The following is a 22,639-nucleotide window of genomic DNA, read 5'->3' as shown; positions in this document are numbered from 1 at the left end:
AGGGGTTAGCAAAAGAGAAGTCTGGGGATTGGATTTTCACTTGAGCCAAGAGAAACTGAATTCTGTCAGCAAAAGCTGCTGGGATTCATTCTTCAATGCATGAATAAAATGAGTGTATGCAAAGAGCAATGTAGCTGGACAAAATAGACAAAGGAAAATAAAATCAGAGTGGCACCTTCTGAGGACCTTATAGCGTTATATGTGTAAGATAAAGTATACAAAATTTGACCCCTTGAAGTCAATATGAGACTTCCCTTAGGCCATGTCTTCACTTGCCGGGCCAGAGATCGATCTTCTGGCATTCGATTTAGTAGATCTAGTTAAGACACACTAAATCGAATGCAGAGGGCGGCTTGAATGCTGAGCAGTAGCAAGGAGTAAGGGAAGTTGATGGAAGTGTTTGCTCCCATCGGCCTCCCTTTGTGAAGACGGCACCAAGCTCGGCTTAAAGTATGCCGACTCCAGCTATGTATTTTATGTAGCTGGAGTTGTGTCCTGCACCCGACCTTCCGGGACTAGCGTAGACCTGGCCTTAGCTGTGAATGAGCTTTGGACGGGTAAGTTATTTAGGGACCTAAGTCATGTGGGAAGTCTTTGGCAGAAGTGAAAAAAGGAAATCTGGTTGCCAGCCTTCCAGCCCTGTGCTTACTAATCCCAGGATGATTTTCCTTCCCCCTAAAGCCCTGGGGAGTGATCTTAATACTTTATAGCAGTTGCCTTTACAGTGCTGGCGAGAGCTAATCTATCACACACTCATAGAATGCTTTTAAACACCCCAGCACTATTTATTCTCTTGTCTGAGTCGATTTAACAATATCTGAATAGTCTTTGCACTTTGGAATTAATTTTTTGTTTTTTTGTTTTTCCTGCTCCCAGGAGCTAATGATGGTGAGTGACTTATGGTTTCCCCTCACCCCCATGGATATGGAACTTCTGCCTCTTCTAATTCCACAGTCTGAAGCATTAGCAAGGCTAGCAGAGGCATTACTCAGGCAAAAATGGGACTCCTCTAGAAACCTGCCTACGTTCAGTGTCTCTTGCATGGGTCTGTTTAGCTTTATCGCTACAAATCTGCTTAAGCTTAACAAAGGGGAGCTTAATAGCTGGCCAGACCACTCAGTAAGTAGCTACGTGAGGGACAGATCTTTAGCTATGGCCTCTTCAACCTGGCAGAGGAAGGTCTAACACCAGGGGTGGCCCATGAGCCGAGGCAAACGAGGCAGTTGCCTAGGGCGCTGCTGGCCCGGACGCCCGATGATGACGTCATGGGGCGCCGGGGCGCCCCATGATGACATCACAGCCATTGATGGCCGTGCAGGCGGGGGCGCCAATCGCGCCTTCCGCCTGGGGCACCAGCTGCCGCAGCCGGCCTCGGACCGCTCCTATCTAACACAATCCAGTTGGCGATAGACAAATGCAGATTGGAAATAAGGTGTAAACCTTTAACTGTGAGAACCGTTAACCAGGGGAACAACTAGAGTCAGGGTGGATTCTACACCCCTGATCATTTTAAAATCAAGGTTGGATATTTTTCTAGCCATTCTCATGTAGGAATTACTGGGGGAGGAGGGAATCCTCTGGCTCATGTTCTGCATGAGATCAGACTAGATACTGACAGTGGTTCCTTCTGGCCTCGCAATCCAGGAATCTGTGTGACTCCTGAGGAGAACAGAACAGCCTTTGGGTGGGGTTTCCAAAAGAGCTGAAGGGCTTTAGGTGCCCAGGTTCGTGGATCGACTGACTCAGTCCTGTGGGCTTGCAGACTCTGGACCCCTGCCTGCTTTCCGAGCTGGAACATGTGCGTGGCTATTCTTAGCTCCACAGTGCCAGCCTGAAGGAGTTGACCCAGGCTCAGAGAGGTGCTGCCTTGGGTCTCTCTTGCTGCATCGACAAGCCCCCCCGTGCTTTTCAAAACCCAGCCCCCTTAAATCATGGCAGGGTTGGCTTGTCTTTGTGTGGCAATGGTGGGCTTTGCGGCGCTCTTTGTGCTAGGCCCCAATCCTGCAGCCCAATTTGTGTGTGGTGTGTGTGTGTGTGTGTGTGTGTGTGTGGTCTGCAACTCCGCAGTAACTGGTGTGTGTGTGTAGTCTGCAACTCCGCAGTGACGTGTGTGCGCGCCGTGGCGGTTGGATTGCCCGATCCTGTCCTGAGCCTGTTCCCCCGTCCTCCTGTGACGTTGTGACAATTACCTCCCAGATGGGTGGATTCCCTCTTGGCTTCTAACATTTTCCTACTTGCTTTGCTCACCGCAGTTCTCAGCGCACACTAGAGTTGCCAGGGGTCCGGTTTTGAACCAGATAGTCCAGTATTTGAACTTTCTGTCCGGGAAACAAATTGAGAAAATAGAAATGTCCGGTATTTTCTAAATCAGATGTAATGTCGATTGTGATGTCATGTCAAGTATGTCTGGTACTTTTGTTGAAACCATCTGGCAACCCTAGCGCACACACAGTTGTGCCATGTATTGGGTAATTTCTTTGGTCAAATGTTCCCAGCACTGTTGAAGCTCTTGTAATTCTGTTTTTTTTTTTCTTTGTTTCCAGGACATGCCTTTTACCGTTGGCTGAAAGGTAATGGCTATGCGGGATGCACAATAGGCTCTCTCTGGTGGGGAGGGCAGGGTGTTGATTGCCAAAGCAAACTGCACAGGAAGAAAATTCAAACCGGCTTAGTTATTTTACCTTTTGACTCTTTTTTTTCCTTTCAGGCCTCTGCGTAGAGAAGCGAGCTTTCTACAGACTCATTTCTGGCCTACATGCAAGCATCAACATCCATTTGAGCGCCAGGTACCTCTTGCAAGGTGAGCATGACCTTCTGCCTTCATTTGCTGAGAGCCAGGCTGCTTCTGCCATCAGCGGAGAATGGGAGTTGACTTCCACTGCTTAGTAAAATATGAGCTGGTAGCCCATTCCAGCAGGGTTTGGGGCCTGGCTTTGCTCTCATAGAATCCTAAGGTTGGAAGAGACCTCGGGAGGTCGTTGAGTCCAGCCCCCTGCCCAAAGCAGGCCTACCCCTAACTAAGTCATCTCAGCCAGGGCTTTGTCAAGCCGGGACTTAAAAACCTCTAGGGATGGAGATTCCACCACGTCCCTAGGGAACCCATCCCAGTGCTTCACCACCCTCCTAGGGAAATATTTTTCTTAATATCCAATCTAGACCTGCCTCGCTGCAACTTGAGACCATTGCTCCTTGTTCTGCCATCTGTCACTACTGAGAACAGCCTCTCTCCATCCTCTTTGGAACCTCCCTTCAGGTAGTTGAAGGCTGCTACCAAATCCCCCCCCTCTCTCTTCTCCTCTGCAGACTAAACAGACCCAAATCCCTCAGCCTCTCCTCGTAGATCATGTGCTCCAGCCCCTCATCATTTTGGTTGCCCTCCACTGGACCCTCTTCAGTGCATCCGCATCCTTTCTGTAATGCGACACAATGCTACCTGTGGTGCTCTGGAGCAGAGGTGGACCTAGACCTTTGTCCCAAGTTTGACAACTAGGCCCTACTTCCTTACAGCCCAGCGATTAAGCTACCTCTCGCCAGTGCTTCAGCAGACGCCGGATTGCCGGTGACACCGCTGAACTCCCCTTGTCGGCTCTGGGGGAGGCAGAGGGCGTGGGGGGAGACCGAGGTGGAAAGCAGCCGCTCTTCTCCCTTTGTTCCTCTCGTTCTTCCTTTTTTGTGAAGATGGATGTAAATTAGACACATCGAAAGTGCAAATGAAGCCGGGATTTAAATATCCCACGCTTCATTTGCATAATGGCGGCCGCTTTTTTTTTTTTTTTAAATGGGGCTTTTCGAAAAAACCGGCAGTTTAGATGGAGCATTTTCGACAGATCCTGTACTCATTTTTTGAGGATCTTTTGAAACGGGGCGTTTTCGTCAGAAATGCGCCGTTTTGAAAGATCCTCAAAAAATGAGGAGTACAGGATCTGTCAAAAATGCTCCGTCTAAACTGCTGTCTTTTTCGAAAAGCCCCATTTCGAAAAAAAAAGCGGCGGCCGCCATTATGCAAATGAAGTGCAGGATATTTAAATCCCGGCTTCATTTGCACTTTCGATGTGTCTAATTTACATCCCTCTGCCGACAGAGGGGTGTTGTTTAGACACACCCTAAGAAGTGCAGCACATAGCTCATTGCATCCGGGAGCTCCCACGTCTCTCGGCCCAGCATTCGTTCTTGTTGCAGGGAAACAGGGACAGCGACTCGGTCTTCCTTCGCGGGAGACCATCCCAAAACAAAGATGCCTTTTTAAATTTTGCAATGAATTAATGGTCACAGAGGGTAGGAATGAAGAGACAAAGGAAATGGGGCATCAGTCAATGTTTGCTGAACAAAGAACAGTGGATTGGACACTGCTGAGGCCTCGTGGTCATGTAATGACACCAGCTAGATTAAATCAGGTTAAAAAAAACAACTTTATCAAGGGGGTAGTGTCAGTTTAGCCCCGTGTAGCTCTGTTTACAAACTAAATCTAATGAAGGCGTTTTGTCTGTAAACGTACCAATATAAGCTAAGTTTAAGATGATTTCAGAATGTCCACACAGGGTTTTGTAGCAGGTTGGGTTTTAAATCCACTATAAAAAACCAGTACAACTTTGTGTGCTGGTCCGGTCTGAGTGTTGTAAACTTTGAATGCTAAAAATTAACCGTAACCACATGCATGGCATAGTGGGAAAGACATTTATGGCCCAGTTTTCAAAGCTGCCCTTTTCCTTTTCTTCTCCTCTCTCAGATACGTGGTCAGGGACAAAGTGGGGACACAACCTTACCGAGTTTCAAAACAGATTTGATGAAGTCCTTACTCGAGGAGAAGGTCCCAAGAGGCTCAAGAATCTGTATTTCCTCTACCTAATTGAATTGCGGGCAATGTCAAAAGTTCTGCCATTCTTTGAGCGCCCAGGATTCCAGCTGTTCACGGGGAATGAAAATAAAGATCGAGAAACCAAAAACCAGCTCCTGGAAGTCCTTCAACTAACCAAGTAAATACATTTGATAGTGAGCAGCTATGAATATGTCTTATTCTCTCCTACTGCGTGTGTATTAGAAAAAAAAATTTCTGTCGTTGTATGATATGGGACAGCTAATGATATTGTATCTCCAGTAATAATAATCATCACACAGAGCTTTTCGGTAGATCTCAAAGCACTTTACATTGTTGTGTAAGCCATTTAACTTCACAACACTTCAGTGGGGCTGGGCAGTGCTGTTATATCCTTTGTGCAGATGAAGGACTGAGGAACAGCAAGGCTAAGGTCATGTCTTCACTCTGGGGAAGATTGATGCCACTGTGATCAATCTTTCAGAGTTTGATTTAGTGGGTCTAGTAAAGACTCACTAAATCAAACTCAGAGGATGCCCCCGTTGGCAGTGGCTGCTCCTGCAAGGAGTAAGGGAAGCCAATGGGAGCATTTGCTCCCGTCCTCCCACTGTGGGGATGGCGGGGAAACTCGAATCAAGTTATGTCCACTCCAGCTACATAATTAACGCAGCTAGAGCCGCATATCTTGATTCTACCTTCCCCTTTAGTGTAGACTTGGCCTCAGTGATATGCCCAAGTATCTAAATTCAGATACCAAAATCAGGTACTAACTCCACTGTTGAATAGTTTAGGTTGTGTTTAAGATAGAGCAGAATGGAATTTAACTTATTTTATCTTAGTGAACTTCAGAACTCTAATACTAGCTTTACATTTCAGTCCAAAATAATATTAAAAACATCTAAAAAGAGAAGGTCTTAATTCTCCAATACTGGATGTATGAGGCATGTTAGCTAAGTTTAGAATCTGGCCTCTGTAGAGGCTCTAGTTTGTCCGTTTCCCGTGTCCCATCTCTTATTGTTTGTGACTGAGACATTGATCATTTATTTTTCTTCTTTGAGCAGTGTCCCTGTGGGTGCTCCACTTTCAGTGTCAGGCTCGTCCTGGCGCCGCAGATCGGAGATCTTTTAGCAGTCGTAATGAAATGACGTTTTGCTGTGAGAATTTGAAGTACATGCAATAAATTGAAATGACACTATAGGAGAGATTCTGAATGGAGAATCCAAGTGACTTTGGAGTCTAAATCCCATTTTCACAAGTGACTTAGGTGTCGAACTGTCTTTCACTTTCAACGGGTGTGTGCACAGCACCCGAAACTCAAGATATACAGTTTGCGTAACGCAAATTCTACACAGCGCCAAATTTCAAAATAAAGCACTATTTTGAGCCATCCTTACTCCTCGTAGAATGAGGTTTACAAGGATATTTCGAAACAGTGGACACATTCAAAAGAGGTATCCCGAAATAGCATTGCAGTGTAGACATACCCAATGAGACTTAGGAGCCAAAGTGCCTAAATCTCTTGAAAATGGGATGGGAAGCGCCGATCACTTAGGTGATTTTTGGAAATTTTATCTTCCGTTTTGTTTCTCTTCTCACGTCAGGTCTTTCCCTTTGCACTTCAATGAAAACTCTCTGTTTGCCGGAAATAAAAAGGAAGCTGCTAAATTAAAGGTATTTGTTCACCTTGTGCCCCCCTTCTTGAAACTATATGCTAACAAGGTACAGTATTTCTCACATTGGGTTATCAGACTGAATAGGGTACTTTAGACATGGAAATACTTAAGTTACTACAGGTCGGAACTCCCTGGTCCAGCACCTTTGGATGAGGGATTTTGCCGGAGCAGAGGAGGTCATATCTGGACCCCTGCTACCAGCCTCCCCAGCCCTGGAGTGGCCACCGGCCTCCTGGCCGCCCCCCCCTGCCCTGCCAGTGCCCCCTCCCTTCCCTGCTAAGCCAGGGAGCCCTGCTGCGGCGCACTAGGCTCCTGCACGTGCTGGGCAGCCCATTGGGTTGTACACAGCAGCCCAGCTGCAGGGAGCCCAGTGGCCAGCCTTCCACCGGGAATCGCTGGTCCTGGAACATCTGGACCATGGAGTCCCGATTTACAGAGGTTCAAGCCACAGACTAGAAATATCCAGCTGGAGTCAACGTATTCACTCGTGTTCTGAGCACCACAAAACCTGTCTGGGAAATGGGTAGATGTAAGGGTCCATGGTGCCTGATAGAGCCCTGTAGCAGGTTGGACTCGTCGCCCCCTGCTGGTCACACCGGGCATTCGCCTTCTGGTCGTCATCTCCTCCGTCTGACTTTGCACCCATGTTGCTCCCTTGGTCCACTGTACTCTTGCCCTCCCCCCAGCAGTGCCCACCACTCCATTCTCCCTTCTGGGGGCAGCAGCAGTCCTCTGTCCGGACACCTGCCTGAGCAGCCAGCTGCAGCCCCAAAGTCTAGCCCTGTGCCCCTGCACCTGGGGCGAGGTGCAGTCTGTAAAGGCCACGCCCATGGTGGCAAGGTCCAGTGCAAGGGAGAAGGGAGGAGCCCAGGCGTGCCCAGTACTCTGGGTCCTGCTCCAGGGACCCTCTGGCAGAAGCCAAGTCCTGCCCCCTTTCACTTCCTTAATTGCTCATACTCCCTGGACCACTTCCCTGCACCTTCTCAGCCGTTGTATTAAGGTCTACACAGCCTGGCCGGTATCCGGCTGGGGCTCCTCCGGAGCCTGCCCAGCCCTGCTCTCTCCAAAGGGCTGTTGGTTCCCTCCCCTACTGGAACCCAGCCCCTTTTCCCTTGCTGGTCAGAGCAAGAATGAGTTCCTCTCAGCTCTGCAGCCTTTTATAGGGCACAGATTGGCCCTGATTGGCTGAATGCTCCTTGCCCTGATTGGTCAGGTTTGCCCCAGCTTCTTCCAGCCTGCTGGACTCTCTCCCTGCTGGGTTGGGCTATGGCACCTCTATTGGCCTCCTGTGCCTAAAACAATTTCCTTAGTACTAACTAATTGACATGTGATTTTAAAATCTATTAATAACCGTGTCATAATGATGTTTTGCATTTAAAAGTCCTATTTTTTTTAAAGGAGGAATTTAGGCTCCATTTTAGGAATATTTCAAGAATCATGGACTGTGTTGGATGTTTAAAATGTCGTCTGTGGGGAAAATTGCAGGTAAGTCCAATAAGCAATTTGTTCTGTTTATACGGTGCCTAGCAGAAGGAGCTCTGATTCTTGACTGGGGCTCCTAGGGATTACTGCAATATCTACTGTATATTTGGGAGAGTTTGTGAGTGAGCATGCCCCTGTCTGTTCAAGAACTCCTAAACGGTAAGAGCTCGGGCCACCAAATTTGGAAGGCAGCTTCCTCTTATCCTAACTTAAAGCAAGGTCGGGGTTTGGTTGTGCCAGGACAATGGGACGTGCTTGGAATTTGATTGTTTCTCATAAAATGGAGAGGGAGGGGTCTGGTAGGAGGGCGTTATACTGCAGAATGACCACAGGGGGCAGTAAAGGGCCAGAGATGGGGAATGGGAGAATGATAACCCCATTGGGGGAACAGGTGACAAAAGGGACAGCTCTCTACTATGTGTTTGAGAGAGTTTGTGTGTGTGTGTGTGTGTGTGTGTGTCACTCAGATGTGGGACATGCACCCCTCCCCCAGCTCTGCCCGCTGCAGCAGCCATGGAGGGGTGCTTCTCACCTGACCCCAAGCTGCTGCAGTGAGAGAGGGATGGGGTTGTCCTCTCTTCCTTAGGCAGCCTGCAGACTGAAACCTCATCCTGAGCCCCTCCCCAGAGCAATGAATTAAATGAAGAAAACGAAAAATTATTTGAGTTAAGGACTCGAGCAACACTGGGCAAATCTGCTAGTACATCGTAATAAACGAACCCACTCAATTAAGATGATGACTTTGTTTTCATCTGTTCAAATGAAGTGATGGGAAGTGAAATAAACTTGCTAATCTGATGTCTCACTTGCTATTGTCTTATCTATACTGCACAGACTCAGGGCTTGGGTACAGCTTTGAAGATCCTGTTTTCACAAAAACTGATCGAAAACATGCCAGAAACCGGCCCGTCTTATGAATTCCAGCTAACAAGACAAGAAATCATCTCTTTCGTTAATGCTTTTGGAAGGTTAGTTTGAAATAGTTTGCTTTTTTTTTATTCTAACTAAAATAGAAGGCAGTAGTAGTGCGCCCCTATAAAAAAAGCGCACTGAGATTTGTAACTGGTGGTAACTCTTTTAAATCTGACCAGATCTCTGTTTAGTCGCATTTCTAGGCTTCAGTTGATTGTTTGACAGTAGGAATAAGCAATAATGGTTTCTGTTTCATTGTCTACGAGGGATTAAACTTAACACTCCAGTCCCTGTTATGAAGAATTCAGAAGTCTGCCAGAAATTCCATGTATCTGTTTTGAGAACATGTTGCCCTTCATCCCAGTTTCCCGTTATCAGGCCTGTGTTTAGCTTGGAGGCTGACCTTAAAGCTTCTACATCGTACCAATTTTCTTTTAAAACATCTATTTGCACGGATTCTATTTAATAGGCATCCATCAATTAGGCTCTTTGGGAGCTGGGGAGGTTTGTTTGGCAGTAGCCGTGGAAAAAAGAAGCCTTTCAAAAGAAAGACGTTATTGAAAGACGTTTTGGTTGCCTGCTGCCACTTTCTGGTGTTAACAGGTCTGGAATTCTTAGCTGGCTAACAGGTTTTCTGTGAGATTCTTTGCATTAAGTCACTGGCTTTTAAAGTTTAGTAATTCTGATTTACAGCTAAATTATTTTCAAGCCGAGGCTCTGAATTTTATCTTCTGTATCGCCATGGACCGGGGGGGGGGGGGGGGGGGAGAATTCCAGGGTAGATCAATTGGTCTGGAAAACATTAAGCACTTTCTTCAGTGGATTGACACTTTTCAGCTTGTGCTGAGGAGCAAAAAAAAAAAAAAACTAGCGAGTGCTTCTGCCATCCCTTTAAAAAAAACAACAATCCAGTTACTGCTCTTTGCTTTTTAATATGGTGCTTGAATTGTACCTTAGAAAACAGCTTTTATGAAACTGGAAACACTCTATTTCCAAAAAGCACTGATTAATGACACTGAGGCTTTTTCCCAAATCCTGACCCTCTGAAGGTTCCCCCCTACCCCAGATCCTTTTGTATGCTAAAGAACTGTGCAGTGGTCACACCCCCACTATGCTGGCTACAGCTTCAATCGGGGCCTTTCTTTCCATCTACATGGGCTGGAAGTGCTACACCAAGACAAACTTCATATTCTTTGCTTCCCCATCTACTTGCAAATAACTTTCAAATCAACCATTCAGTGTCCGATATTTGAAAAGAAAATTCAGTGAAGGAGCAGATTGCTGTAAAAACATGGGAAGTTAAGCCAGCTCCTTGCACTAGTCGGCTTTTCCCCCCCCCCACTGCTGCCAAACCTCCAAGAGCAAAATGCATTTTGCAATAAAATGAGTTGGTGTTTGCAAGTCAAAAACTTTAAAAATAAACACCAGTTTATCGGTAAGCTGACAGTTCCTATGAATTAGATAGTTGGCTTCCTGACGACCTTTGAGCAAGTGTATTTGATCGCACCTTCATTTTCTTTGTATTTATGAAGGGTGCAATTCTGTTGCCATTAAGAATGTATAATGCATCTGGCTTTAAAATGAGTCAGCAAACCTTGTTTCAGATCCATAATTATTTTTAACATGCAAAAAGCCTTAGCTCCAAGGACTGTTTTCTATTTTCTTTGTGTTTATATAAAAACATTTAAAATTAGACCTCATGTGTTTTAGATTCCTCTAACATTTTTCCTCCTCTTCTCTTGCATACAGAATTTCAACTAGTGTTAAAGAGCTGGAAAACTTCAAGAACTTGTTACGCAATGTGTAGTGAACTTGTCTCTGACAAAAAGACTTGGGTACCTTTTTTTAAATTCTGTTTTCTACAAAACAGAGGAAAATTGGGTTTCCTTCAAACTTCAGGCAACTAGAAAGGAAAAGACACTGGAAGAACTCTTCACTTTACAGAATGATTGATGGTGTCAGTAACCTGCTGAGTCCTAATCTTTTGTACAAAGAAGCTGCTTTTTGTAAAGGGGTGGGGAAAACAGATTTGACTGTAAAGTAAAATGATCAATTTATATTTTTTAAAGATACGTTTGAATAACGATTGACTGATTAAACACATACTGCACTCCTTCCTGTTTGTCTGCCTTCCGATCCTTATGGTGCTGCTAAAAATGACACAGAACAAATGCAGGAATACAAAATGTAAGTAATGGTAACTCTTTAGATAACTCTAAAAAGGAGTCACCATGGCTTAACCATCATGTAAAAGAAGCAGTGAGGGACAAAAAGGCATCTTTTAAGAAGTGGAAGTCCAATCCTAGTGAGATAAATAGAAAGGAACATAAACACTGTCAAATCAAGTGTAAAAATGTAATAAGAAAAGAAAAAAAAGATTTTGAGGAACAGCTAGCCAAAAACTCAAAAAGAAAAAACAAAATGTTTTAAGTACATTAGAAGCAGGAAGCCTGCTAAAAAACCTGTGGGTCTCCTAGATGATCGAGATATAAAAGGAGCAATCAAGGACAATAAAGCCATTGCAGAGAAACTAAATGATTTCTTTGCTTCAGTCTTCACTGCTGAGGACATTGGGGAGATTCCTAAATCTGCACCGTCCTTTGTGGGTGATGACTCTGAGGAACTGTCCCGGATTGAAGTGTCATTAGAGGAGGTTTTGGAACAAATAGAAAAACTTCATGTTAACAAATCTCCGGGACCAGATGGCATTCATCCAAGGGTTCTAAAAGAACTCAAATGGGAAATTGCTGAGCTATTATCTGTGGTTTGTAACCTATCCTTTAAATCGGCTTCCGTACCTAATGACTGGAAGGTAGCCAACGTGACACCAATAGTTAAAAAGAGCTCTAGAAGCGATCCTGGCAATTACAGACCGGTGAGCCTAACTTCAGTACTGGGCAAATTAGTTGAAACAATAGTAAAGAATAAAATTGTGAGGCATGTAGAATAATATTTGTTGGACTAAAATCAACATGGTTTCTGTAAAGGGAAATCACGTCTTACTAATCTATTAGAGTTCTTTGCAGGGGTTAACAAACATGCGGACAAGGGGGATCCAGTAGATATAGTATACTTAGATTTTCAGAAAGTCTTTGACAAGGTCCCTCACCAAAGGCTCTTGTGTAAATTACATGGCCATGGGATAAGAGGGAAGGTCCTTTCTTGGATTGAGAACTGGTTAAAAGACAGGAAACAAAGGGTAGGAATAAATGGTAAATTTTCAGATTGGAGAGGGGTAACTAGTGGTGTCTCCCAAGGGTCAGTCCTGGGACCAATCCTTTTCAACTTATTCATAAATGATCTGGAAAAAGGGGTAAGCAGTGAGGTGGTAAAGTTTGCGGATGATACCAAACTGTTTAGGATAGTCAAGACAGAAGCAGACTGTGAGGGACTGTTGTACAGTCTTGGGATATATCAGTATAGTTTGGAGAATCCACCTAAAACTTTATGGTTGAGATGGACAGCTGCTCTTTGTCCCTCTGAGTTTGTCTAAAGAAGAAAGCGGAAATGAACTAAAAGGGTGATTCTAAACCAGTGTAAATTACTGTGCCAGATGCACCTTTTCAGTTTTAAATCAAGGTTAGTGCAGTTGGTCAGTTGGAGCTAAACTGAAATAAGTATTCACACAGGGGCTTTGATTTTAAAAGCCCAATTCAACCGGTGAAACTTTGGGTAGGCAAAACCCAGAAGAGCATTTTTTTTTTTCCTTTCAGGGAAATCAGAGTACAGGGGGCTGGTTCTGGAACCGCTAAGCCAATCAACAATGCTGCCATAGAAATGAATCTTGGTGCACCAGCAAGCAGGGCAGGTCTTAAAAGGTTGCCAGATATTTCTTCCCTAGAGGCTAAAATGAGACTGGTATATCTTAATCAACAGGGTGTAATGTCTCATGTATATGCTGGGAGAAGGGACTGTAGCGTTCCCTACTAAGCCCTGGGTCTGGGCTTCATTCTGAATGTGCCTTACCCAGGTTAGTATGTTCCTGATGTTTGGCTCCCCCCCAGCATGCTGCTGTCAGGTTCCACCACGCCTAGAGCAGTGTGCATGTCTCCTCTTCGTTATAGTCTGACCAACAGCATCGTGCCATCCATGACTTGTTCCTAGCTCCAGTAAGTGGCCCAGCTGTAAGCAACCAGGCCCCGTGTGTCACTCTGGAGAACTGAGTCATCCAGGTCGGGTCTCAGTCCTGCACTGTTAGTAGTTGGACAGAGCAACTCCTCACCCCAAGTAGGAGTGCGAGGAAACGGTTCAAGTGCAGAGCCACTGTGTTCACTCTGTGTTTTTCCCCTTTCCTCTGCTGCCAGGGGTCCTGCTCCTGGTGCCACCTGTATTCGCGCACCCCCCCACCTTGGCTTTTAACTAACCTCTGTCACCATCCACCAGAGTCTGTAACCTGGGCAAATGACCAATAGCTAAAAACAGTTCTTGCAAGGAAATTACCTCAAGCACTTGCTGTTAACAGATGGCAGCCACCACACTCCTCTCCCTTCAGGGAAAGAGGAAAATGGGTAGAATTTTAAATTACCATCAAGTTTTCTGCTGTCAGGCTAGTAAGTGCGCAGCACCACCAGCAGGTTCCGTTCTACCACGGAGCGTGGGAATGTATCCAGGGCAGGTGGCTTCTGTGCTACAGGCTGAAATCCTTTGCATTTCCACCATGGGGCAATGCCAGAAAGGCCGGACGGATGCACACGTGCTCTTTCAGCCAACACCTGGGTCCGGCCGGCGTTTAGTGGAGTTGTGCCCAAGGTGACGCACGAACCCAGTAGCAGAGAGGCCCTGTTACAAAGAGTGTAAGCTAGATCCAAGACATAATCCTCTTCTACTCATTTGGCCTCTTCTGGAGTGTCCTGTCCAGTTCTGGGCACGCATCAGGAAAGAGGTGGCTAAAATTGGAGGTGGTCCAGAAGAGAGCAGCAGAAATGATTAAAGGTCTAGGAAACATGACCGCTGAGGGAAGACTAAAAGAACTGGGTTTGTTGAGTTTGGAAAAGGGCATGGAGGGTAAAGGAGGAGGCAGAAAGATTGTTCTCCTTAACCTCTGAGGCTAAGACAAGAAGCAATGAGCCTAAATTGCAGCACGGGAGGTTTAAATTGGACATGAGGAAACACTTCCTGTCAGGGTGACTAAACCCTTGGGGGAAAAAAAAAGTCACCTAGAAAGGTTGCAGAATCTTCATAATTGGAGATCTTTAAGAGCAGGCTAGATCAGTGTTCAACCTTTTCTTACAAAGTACCCCTTTTAAAAAAAATATACACACACACCACTACCTACACTTTTCAGACAATTTTTTTTCCTTACCACACGTTTGTTTAAACAACTTAATTGTGGGTGAGTGGTGAAATTTTTGGGTATAAAAAGTACCAAAAAAGTGCTGTTTTCTCCACATTTCAGTTGTGTTGACGTACCCTCCCCCGCCCCCCGCAGTAGCCCTGAGGGTACTTGTACCACTGGGCTAGACAGATACCTGCGAGGGATGATCTAGACCAGGGCAACTCAACACACAGCCCGCATGTTTGCAGCCCATGGGGCAGGTTGGCTTTACACGGGGCTCAACACAGGGCCTGCAGATGGGATGCTTTGAACACAGCCTGCACTGGGTACGACCTTCACCACAGCAAGGCATCTCCCAGGTGGGGTGGGGTGAGCATTGAAAAACACCAGTGGACAGACTAGCTGGAGCAGATGGGGACAGGGTGTTGGTGTTTCTAGCCCCCAGGGAGGTGGTGCAAAAGCACCAGGGCATTGTGGGAAGTACTTAGCCTTGGGGGCAGAGCCTGAGGGATGCTGACTGGCTCACGCTGGCCACATTTGGGTCCAGCACCATGACCAGACAGCCCTGCCTCTGGCCCACACAGAGCAACAGACTCCCGTGTGGGGAGGTCAGCCCTCCCAGGCCCCCGTCTTGTTGCGCCTCATGTCCAGCCTGACTCGGCCAGCTCCCCACCTGCCGCAGGTTAGAGCGCTGTGCCCGGGAAACTTCTCTTTTTATAGTAAAATCACCGCAAGAGATACACAACAAGGCTACGTCTAGACCGGCATGATTTTCCGCAAATGCTTTTAACGGAAACGTTTTCTGTTAAAAGCATTTGCGGAAAAAAGAGCGTCTAGATTGGCATGGACGCTTTTCCGCAAAAGCATTTTTTGCAGAAAAGCATCCGTGGCCAATCTAGACGCGCTTTTCTGCAAAAAAGCCCCGATCGCCATTTTCGCGACCGGGGCTTTTTTGCGCGAAACAAATCTGAGCTGTCTACACTGGCCCTCTTGCGCAAAAGCTTTGCGCAAAAGGGACTTTTGCCTGAACGGGAGCAGCATAGTATTTCCGCAAGAAGCACTGATTTCAGGCTCTAGGAAGTCCGTGTTCTTGCGGAAATTCAAGCGGCCAGTGTAGACAGCTGGCAAGTTTTTCCCGCAAAAGCAAGTTTTCCGGAAAAACTTGCCAGTCTAGACACAGCCCAACAGTAAATCCTAGTGATCATTTGCCTCCAAAAACACTGGTACAACAGGCAGAGGAGCAGACCTCTAACTTTCACAAGCATTGCCAAAAGTCAAGCTAGATGGTTAGCTTCAAGCTAAACCCTGGTATACAATTTTTTTTAATAAGCATTAAAAATGGTAAAGAAGAGACACTTTCTGGATGAATGCAAGGTTTTCAACCGGTGGGGAGATGGAATTTGCTTTTGTAGCAAGAAAGGGAACACCAATGTGTCATCGTCAAAAGATGAACGGCTGTGTTAAAACTGCAACGACACCATGAATCTGGTCACCCTGACTTCAAAGACTCGTATCCACCGAACAGCAATTAAAAAAAGCCCTAAGATACGTTCTTTACTGGAAGGTTTCCATGCTCAAGGTATGTTCCATTTGCAAGTTAAAGACAGCGATGCCGTTACAGAAGCCTCCTTCAAAATAGCTTGGTGCATAGCAAAAATCAAAAAGACCTTTTACCAAAGGTGAATTGATAGAGCAGTGCTTCTTGAACTGCAGCCAATCACTTGTTGCAGAATTTAAAAACAAAGAGGATATAGTTAAATATCAAAACTGCACGCGTCTGCCTGAAATGCTTTCAATTCATCTTACTGCAGTTGAATCCATCTGTTTTCTAACTTGTTAAAAAGACATGGAAAGCACTCGGTTCAGTCTGGCAATAGAGGAATCTATTGATTGTTCAGACATCTTCGCTCATAATCTGGGTGCATTTATTCAATGGCAAAAGTATGTCGAAGAAATGCTTACTTTGCTACCTCTGACAGAGCGAGCTAGGGAAGAGGACGTTCATCCTGCAGTGGCAGCATTTTTTTTTTTTGAAGGGCCAGGAAAATGCATTGATTTGAAGACGCTTAGCTGGTTACAACTGATGGCACAGTCTCCATTGCTGGAAAAGAGAAGGGGCTAATTTCTTTGCCGAAGAAAAATCCAGTTTCCTTTTCCTACCATTGCACTCTGCACCAAGAACAGTTATGCAGCAAACTTAATGGATAGTGTCTCACAAATCAGCTTCATTGTTGCAAATACCCTGAAACAGACAATTTCGAGCTTTAGTTGAGGAGTACGAAATGCAGTTTGGTGACTTGGAAAAGTTAGATGGCTGAGTCAAGGCAAAGTGTTAGATCTGTTTATGGAGCCTCTGCCTGTTGTACGAGTGTTTTTGGAGGCAAAGGATCACCAGGAATTACTGTCATGTTTAGACAGACGTACCTACTAAATGTGGCTTCTCATTGATATGACACCTCTTCATCTTAACTTCAAGGCAAAGAAAAAAAGACCTGCCTTCTTTCATGTGTGATGTTTCTGCTTTTGAAACAAAACTGGCTCTTTTTGCCAATCAGCTTCAAGAGAAAGCCTTCTCACTTTCCTATCCTCAACGCGCAAGTGACACAGCTAAATGAACATGCATCTGTTTTGCCAGATTTTTTTTAAAAAAAAACAGTACAGCTCAGAGCTGAAAACTGAATTTTCTTATTTTCTAGATGTCAAATCCCTGAAGACAGTTCTTGAGTTTGCCTTTACATCAACTAAAAATGGATTTTAGTAGTCTCACCTTCAGCAGTGAGACGGGGGGGGGGGGGGGGGAAGAAGGGAGAAAGACATTTGAAGAAGAGAGGATAAAACTGCAAAACTGTATTCTAAAGCTATGCATAAGGAAGAGGACACAAACATTTTGGATGACCTATGTACAGGAAGACATGTACCCTGCATTACTAAAATGTGCCAAAAAAAAAAAGTGCTAACTTGCTTTGGGTTTACATATGTCTGTGAAAGTTCATTCTCCTCCATGGGAATCAAGTCAAAACTGTGCACCTCTTACTGACAGACATCTGACTGACTGTCTCTGTGCTGCTACAAGGGAATACAAACCTGATGTGAAACAGCTGGTGAAAAGTTTGCAGACACTTTACATTGAATGAACTTATATTCCAGTTCTGTATTGGCAGAGTGTATTGACTATTTTTGTTTTGGCTACACAAATTTAACAAAAAAATCAAACAATGGTCTTCTGTTGATATGTATTTTAGTAGTTAAATTCCTGGACTGTCATTGCTCATTAAAAGGGCTGTCATATGGGTGGAAATTGGGTAACTATTGCATTTTATTAATATCAGCAGAACTGACTTAAATAGGGCCTACATATTGTGTAGTCCTGCCTTAATCTTTGTATTCATGCCCGTCAGTGAGAAAGAAGCTACTCGCTTATACATTGTCACCTATACGTAACCACACTTAAGTTGCATCCCTCGGCATGCGCTGAGTGGATCATTATGATCCCGGGGCTTCCAAAGTTGAGTAGCCCTGAACTAGATGGTGCTTGGTCCTGCCATTAGGGCCGGGGACTGGATTTGATGACCTCAAGGTCCCTTCCAGTGCTAGTGTTCTGATTGAAATAAGTACAACAGCTGGGGGTAGGAAAAGGGGAGAAAATGTGAGCGGGGGGAGGGGGGGGAAGTAGTGTGTTGGCAAGGTAGTTTCATGGCTTGTTTATTGCAGGGTTTAGTTAGGGGAATCAGCAAAGAGATGAAGGGAGCCCACCCCAGGGTCTGTGCAGAGGAGAAGAGGCTAAGAGGGCAGCGAAGCTGAGGTAAAAGGGAGGGAAGGGGGTTAGAGCAACACAGCCAAGTGGTACACGACAGGGAAAATCCAGTTAAGAGTGTACAAAGTTCTGTCTAGAGCAGTGGTCCCCAACCTTGAGCAGAGACCCTTTTCAGTCTATTAATGTCATGGACCCCCCAAACGATCCATTTTTGCCAGCCCAACTCAACCCTTCCCCCCCCTCTACTCGCTTTTGAACGTCACCCCGCTCTAACCGTATTCAAAAGAGAAAAACGGTAACAATGGACTGACCCATTGATAAGCTGACTCCAGAGGATAGTTGCAGCTTCGGCCTGGGCCGAGGAACCTGCAGACTGCAGGGCCCGGAGCTTCTCAGGTCCCATTGGCTGCTCTTCACCAGCTCTGCTCCCTCAGCTCCTGCCCCCGCCCATCCACAGAGCAAGGAGTCTCACATGGCCAAAGGGAGCTCTGGAGCTGCCAGCATCTCAAGGGCAGAACTTTGGGAGGGTCGGGCAGCAGCCATGCACTCTGGGTTGTGCCTTGCTTTTGAGCCCACTCCCTGGGTGCTTTGGGAACGAGGGGAAGTGCTTTCATCCCGTGCATGCCTCTCACACAGCAGCCAGGCATCAGAGGCATGCAAGCACTGTCCCCATGCTCCCTTAGCTACTGGAGAACAGGATCAAAAGCAAGCTGCATCCTGGCAGGCATGGCTGTTACTCCCTCCCACCATGCTCTGGGAAGGGGGGAGAAGGAAAGGAAAAGCAAAGCAAGGATTGAACCCATTGCAGAGGGCCTGATCCTTACTTTAAAAAAACAAAGAACCCCTACACCACACACCACTTTCTGCGGTGCCCTTGCAGGGTCCATGGACCCCAGGTTGAGGGTAGAACGAGGTTCTACCTGTATTGCTGTCCCTAGTCTGTCCAAGCCAGAAGATTAGTACTCTGTGCCTTTAGCAAGGGAGTGGAAGCCGGGTATCCGCACAGGAACGCGGCCGCGGTGGGAGGCCCACAATTACACGGCTTTAAGTACTTTGAACTTAGGGAGAGTCCACTGAGGAGCGGACAAGTCATGCAGAGCCCCCCCGTTGCCCACATGGAAGTTGCCCCGAGGGCAGAACTCAGCCCAGCCGCCCATAAATCACACAGAAGCATTTTTTAATTCAACCGAGTAGTGCCTGGTTACAGTTTAGTGAAGAACAACAAATAGGTACATTCATTGGCCACAGCTTACGCCTGCAACCCCCTCTCCACGGGCTGCAAAGCCGAGCGACATTGTTCAACCCTTACAAAAGGAAAACGGAATGAAAGGCAACTATGCATATAAAAGTCATTGTACTTGTCAGCTATAAATTACTTCAGTAAAACAAGGCCAGCCCCAGGGTGAGCTGGCGGAGTTCTGAAATGAATGGCCATCCATACAAATCAATAAAACACAAAAACAAAAACCAGACATTGGCTACTCACTCACTAGTATACACCTAAGCAACGAGATTCACTGCAATCCGAATGAGGAAGATCGTATTGTCCTTGTGTGCGTCAGTGCAATATGAACAATGAGCCTTGTAGCTCTTTTTTGCTCAACACTCCCTTCCCGCCAACGGAAACTTAAAGTGCTCCTAGTGCTTTGGACTCTTTCATTAGCAAGAACAGGGGCCAGCAGTGGAACTGAGTGTCTTTGGTGACTTATGGGAGGGGGAAGAGAAAGGCTTCTAGTCCCTCACTCAGGTCACCGTAAGTCAAGCAGTGATCAAGACAGAGCAGCCAGTTTGAGTCCCAACCGAAAGCAATGAGATGGATATTACAACGGGAGTTAAACTCGCTGGAAGGGTTGTTTCCCCTAAATCCTTTCGGCTGAAATACTAGCACGAGAAGGTTGCAAGGTTCTGCCAAAATTGCCTCAGCCTTTCTAGGAAGGAGCATGGGCTGCCTTTGTTTTGGACCAGTGAGTGAAAGAATAGGAGGTGGAGTATCCCGACACCTCAAGACAGCTGGTCAGTTTCTGGATGGGAGTTGTAAAGGGGTGGGGGGGAAGGAGGGACTGGAAGTCCCTGGTCTGCCAGCCAACTGGTCCAGAGCTAGCTCCGTACGTATGTAGATAGGTTTGCTGGGCCCCTCCCAGAGTGCTTCCCTACACAGATCCCAGGCCTGCCCCATGTCTCCACTCTCTTCGAGAGCTAAGAGATCACTCTTGCAAGACGTGAGAATCGGGCTTTTGAAGACAGGGATGTCGCTTGCGTCACGTTTCACGCGCCAGCAGCAACCCCGCTTGTCTAGTGGAGCCACTGTCCCACAGATAGAAGATTCCTCTTCAATCCCCGTTAGTGAAATATTACTCTAAACATCAATTGTTAATTCAAGTTTAAAACTAAGTACCCTTGGACAGCGCCTGCAGTGGAGCCGCAAGACCAGCCCCTCCACCAGAAACATATGCCAACCCTGTCCAGCTTAAGTGTCTACAGGAATGCAAAGGTACCGGGAGAAAGTCTTCTACGGGCTAGAAATAGCAGCTTCACCGTAGAGGCATGCTTTCCTAGTGATCTGCTGAGACCAACTGTGCATTTAAGAGTTCACTTTACAGCCTAATTAAAACCATCCCTGTGCATCTGTAGTGCCAGGTCTCACTTTCCTGTTTTGAGGAGGGTGCTTCTGGACACAGTTAAAAAAAAAAAAAAAAAAAAAGAGAGAGTTAAGAGAACATCATCCTGCCAGAATCCAGTCCTGGACGTTAAAACGACCCATTCCATGAAATGCTACTCGCCCATTAGAGCCACACTCCAGTGCGCATGTTGCAATGCGATACCAAGATCTCCCCATCCCTTTAACGGCAGTCCCCTAGTTCAGGTCACGTTGCGTTACTTCCCCACCCCCTTCCGTGGAATGTCCTGGGACTCATTCCTCAGGCCCCGTGTGCAAGGACAGGAGAACTGGATGTTTGGAGGCAGTCCTACATACCGCCCTACAGGTACCATGCTGCAGGCGTCGCGATTTCCAGCTGACAAACGCTGCCACAAAGATGGTTTTCCTGTTCAAAGGATGACCTCTCGTTTCTAGTCAGGTTAAAGATAAAATTGCTACTCCACCCAAGGCCGAGGAAACACTGACTCCAGTGAGGAAGGCAGTGAACAGTATGGCCTAGTATGAAAGAAGCCACGTTAGGGATTGGTTTGGGCCAAAACAAGATTCTTGTCCCAACTCTTCTCCGGACTCATGGCTGGGTTTGCTTGTAGGAGCCACCCAGGCAAGGAACATGGCTCCTTTGCCAAATGCTCGCTCCACAAACTTGGAAAGAAGCTAGTTCTTCTGCTCACCGAGTGGCGTTTTTCTGTTGAAGAGCCGCAACCGTTACAGTTCAGGGACATCCGTGAAGGCCTTTAACACTACGACACCCACAGGTCTGCTAAACGTATTTTTGTAGTCCGCTGGCACGAAGGCCGAGTTGGAGTGAGTCCGCATCCCCAGCAGAGACCCAATTTGTATCGTGTGAATATGGCACATTACACATTAGGTAGCTTTCTTCGTTAGTGTGGATCTCACCCAGTGTGTCTGAAGAGGGCGACTGTCCTGGACGCAAGTTACAGTGTGTGTGTATCAACATTCCAGTCTTTGCAGGACGACTGCCCCCTCCCAGAGCCGGACGTGCAATTCAAAGGAGGAGCACGGAACAGAGGCAGGCCGTCCCGACGGGAAGTTGAGTGCAGTCGGTTCCTTCAGAATGCGCAGATAAAAAGTGCAAATATGCATTTGATGTTGGTCTAGCGAGTCAGCTCTGGTGCTGCTAGCTGCCAATGAGCATCTTGAGAAGACTTGATCCCCCTCCCGTTTCCCCTCCCCCCCCCAAAAGCTCCCAGAGATTTGTCACTTTCCTTCTGCTACGTCGTACCATGAGTAACCGTTCTACCTACTGCACGCAGCTTAAAACATCCAGGGCCTGGTTTCCAGCTGCAAGAGAGAATGGAATGTTTGTGTGGATGGAGTTCGATGTTTGGAAAATGCTCGGCCATCCACGAAAGCCCCCTCCAAGGAGAAGCCAACTTTGGCGGGCTCGTCAGTTCTGCGGGGTGGAGTACAAGCTGTGGTGGTGATTTGCTTCCAGGTCACTGCACGTGAAGATCAGCGGGGCGGTGTCAGGCTTGGGTCCGCTCAGGTAAGGAATTACCGTACAGCTATCGCTCCCAGTCAGCGTGCCATACCAGCTGGAGCACTGAGCGGGAGCCACACTTGGGAGAGAAGAAATGGGAAAGACAGGTTAGGGACAGGCGTTGAGTCCATCCAGGGTTGTATTCACACTCCAGTACAAACAGGAGTTTAAAGAGTGGCTTCAGCTAGGAATCTGTCCAGGGCTTTACTTTTTCCAGTGATTTTAGGTGCCCAACTTGCTTAGCAGGTCCTTAATTTTCACAGGGTTGATATTGGCACCTAAAAAGGATCAGACCTTTTCTGACGGGGTGTCACCAACTGAGCATTAAAAAGGACACATGTTCCCTTGGAATTTCTAGGATTGTTGGTATTTCTACACCACCCATCCTGCCAAGAGGGGCTCAGGGAAAGTGCCCCGATTTCAGCCTGAGTGGGAGAACACTACAGGCCCTGCTAAGATTGGCCGCCCCTAATGAGGCAGGCGACTTCCCCTCCCCCCCAAAGACTTTTCCCTGCCTCCCTCCGCCCCTCTTTTTGCTAAACAAAAAAATCCTTGGTGTTCCTCAAAAAA

The 22,639-nt window shown here is 46.6% G+C and overlaps 2 protein-coding genes across 3 annotated transcripts in view; one reads left to right on the top strand and one right to left on the bottom strand.

The window, feature by feature from the left end:
* Positions 1-10,995, top strand: part of ERO1A (endoplasmic reticulum oxidoreductase 1 alpha) — a 40,425-nt gene extending 29,430 nt beyond the window's left edge. Inside the window, exons 9-16 of one of the 2 annotated variants that reach the window (XM_075926209.2) lie at positions 877-888; positions 2,544-2,570; positions 2,708-2,800; positions 4,727-4,973; positions 6,415-6,484; positions 7,885-7,971; positions 8,803-8,936; positions 10,630-10,995. In XM_075926209.2, coding sequence (XP_075782324.1) covers positions 877-888; positions 2,544-2,570; positions 2,708-2,800; positions 4,727-4,973; positions 6,415-6,484; positions 7,885-7,971; positions 8,803-8,936; positions 10,630-10,687 — 728 coding nt within the window. In that variant the 3' untranslated portion in view covers positions 10,688-10,995. The remainder of the gene's footprint in view (positions 1-876; positions 889-2,543; positions 2,571-2,707; positions 2,801-4,726; positions 4,974-6,414; positions 6,485-7,884; positions 7,972-8,802; positions 8,937-10,629) is intronic. The other variant, XM_075926210.2, reaches the window with a different exon arrangement.
* An 8,072-nt stretch (positions 10,996-19,067) lies between these two features.
* The window catches only part of GPR137C (G protein-coupled receptor 137C), a 31,610-nt gene continuing 28,038 nt past the window's right edge, over positions 19,068-22,639 (bottom strand). Inside the window, exon 7 of the mRNA XM_075926208.2 lies at positions 19,068-22,148. Coding sequence (XP_075782323.2) covers positions 21,977-22,148 — 172 coding nt within the window. The 3' untranslated portion in view covers positions 19,068-21,976. The remainder of the gene's footprint in view (positions 22,149-22,639) is intronic.

This window comes from Pelodiscus sinensis, chromosome 5 (assembly GCF_052426305.1).
Source record: "Pelodiscus sinensis isolate ZL-2025 chromosome 5, ASM5242630v1, whole genome shotgun sequence".
In the NCBI taxonomy this organism is placed as follows: domain Eukaryota; kingdom Metazoa; phylum Chordata; order Testudines; family Trionychidae; genus Pelodiscus; species Pelodiscus sinensis.
This window is presented reverse-complemented; position numbering and strand designations above follow the sequence as displayed.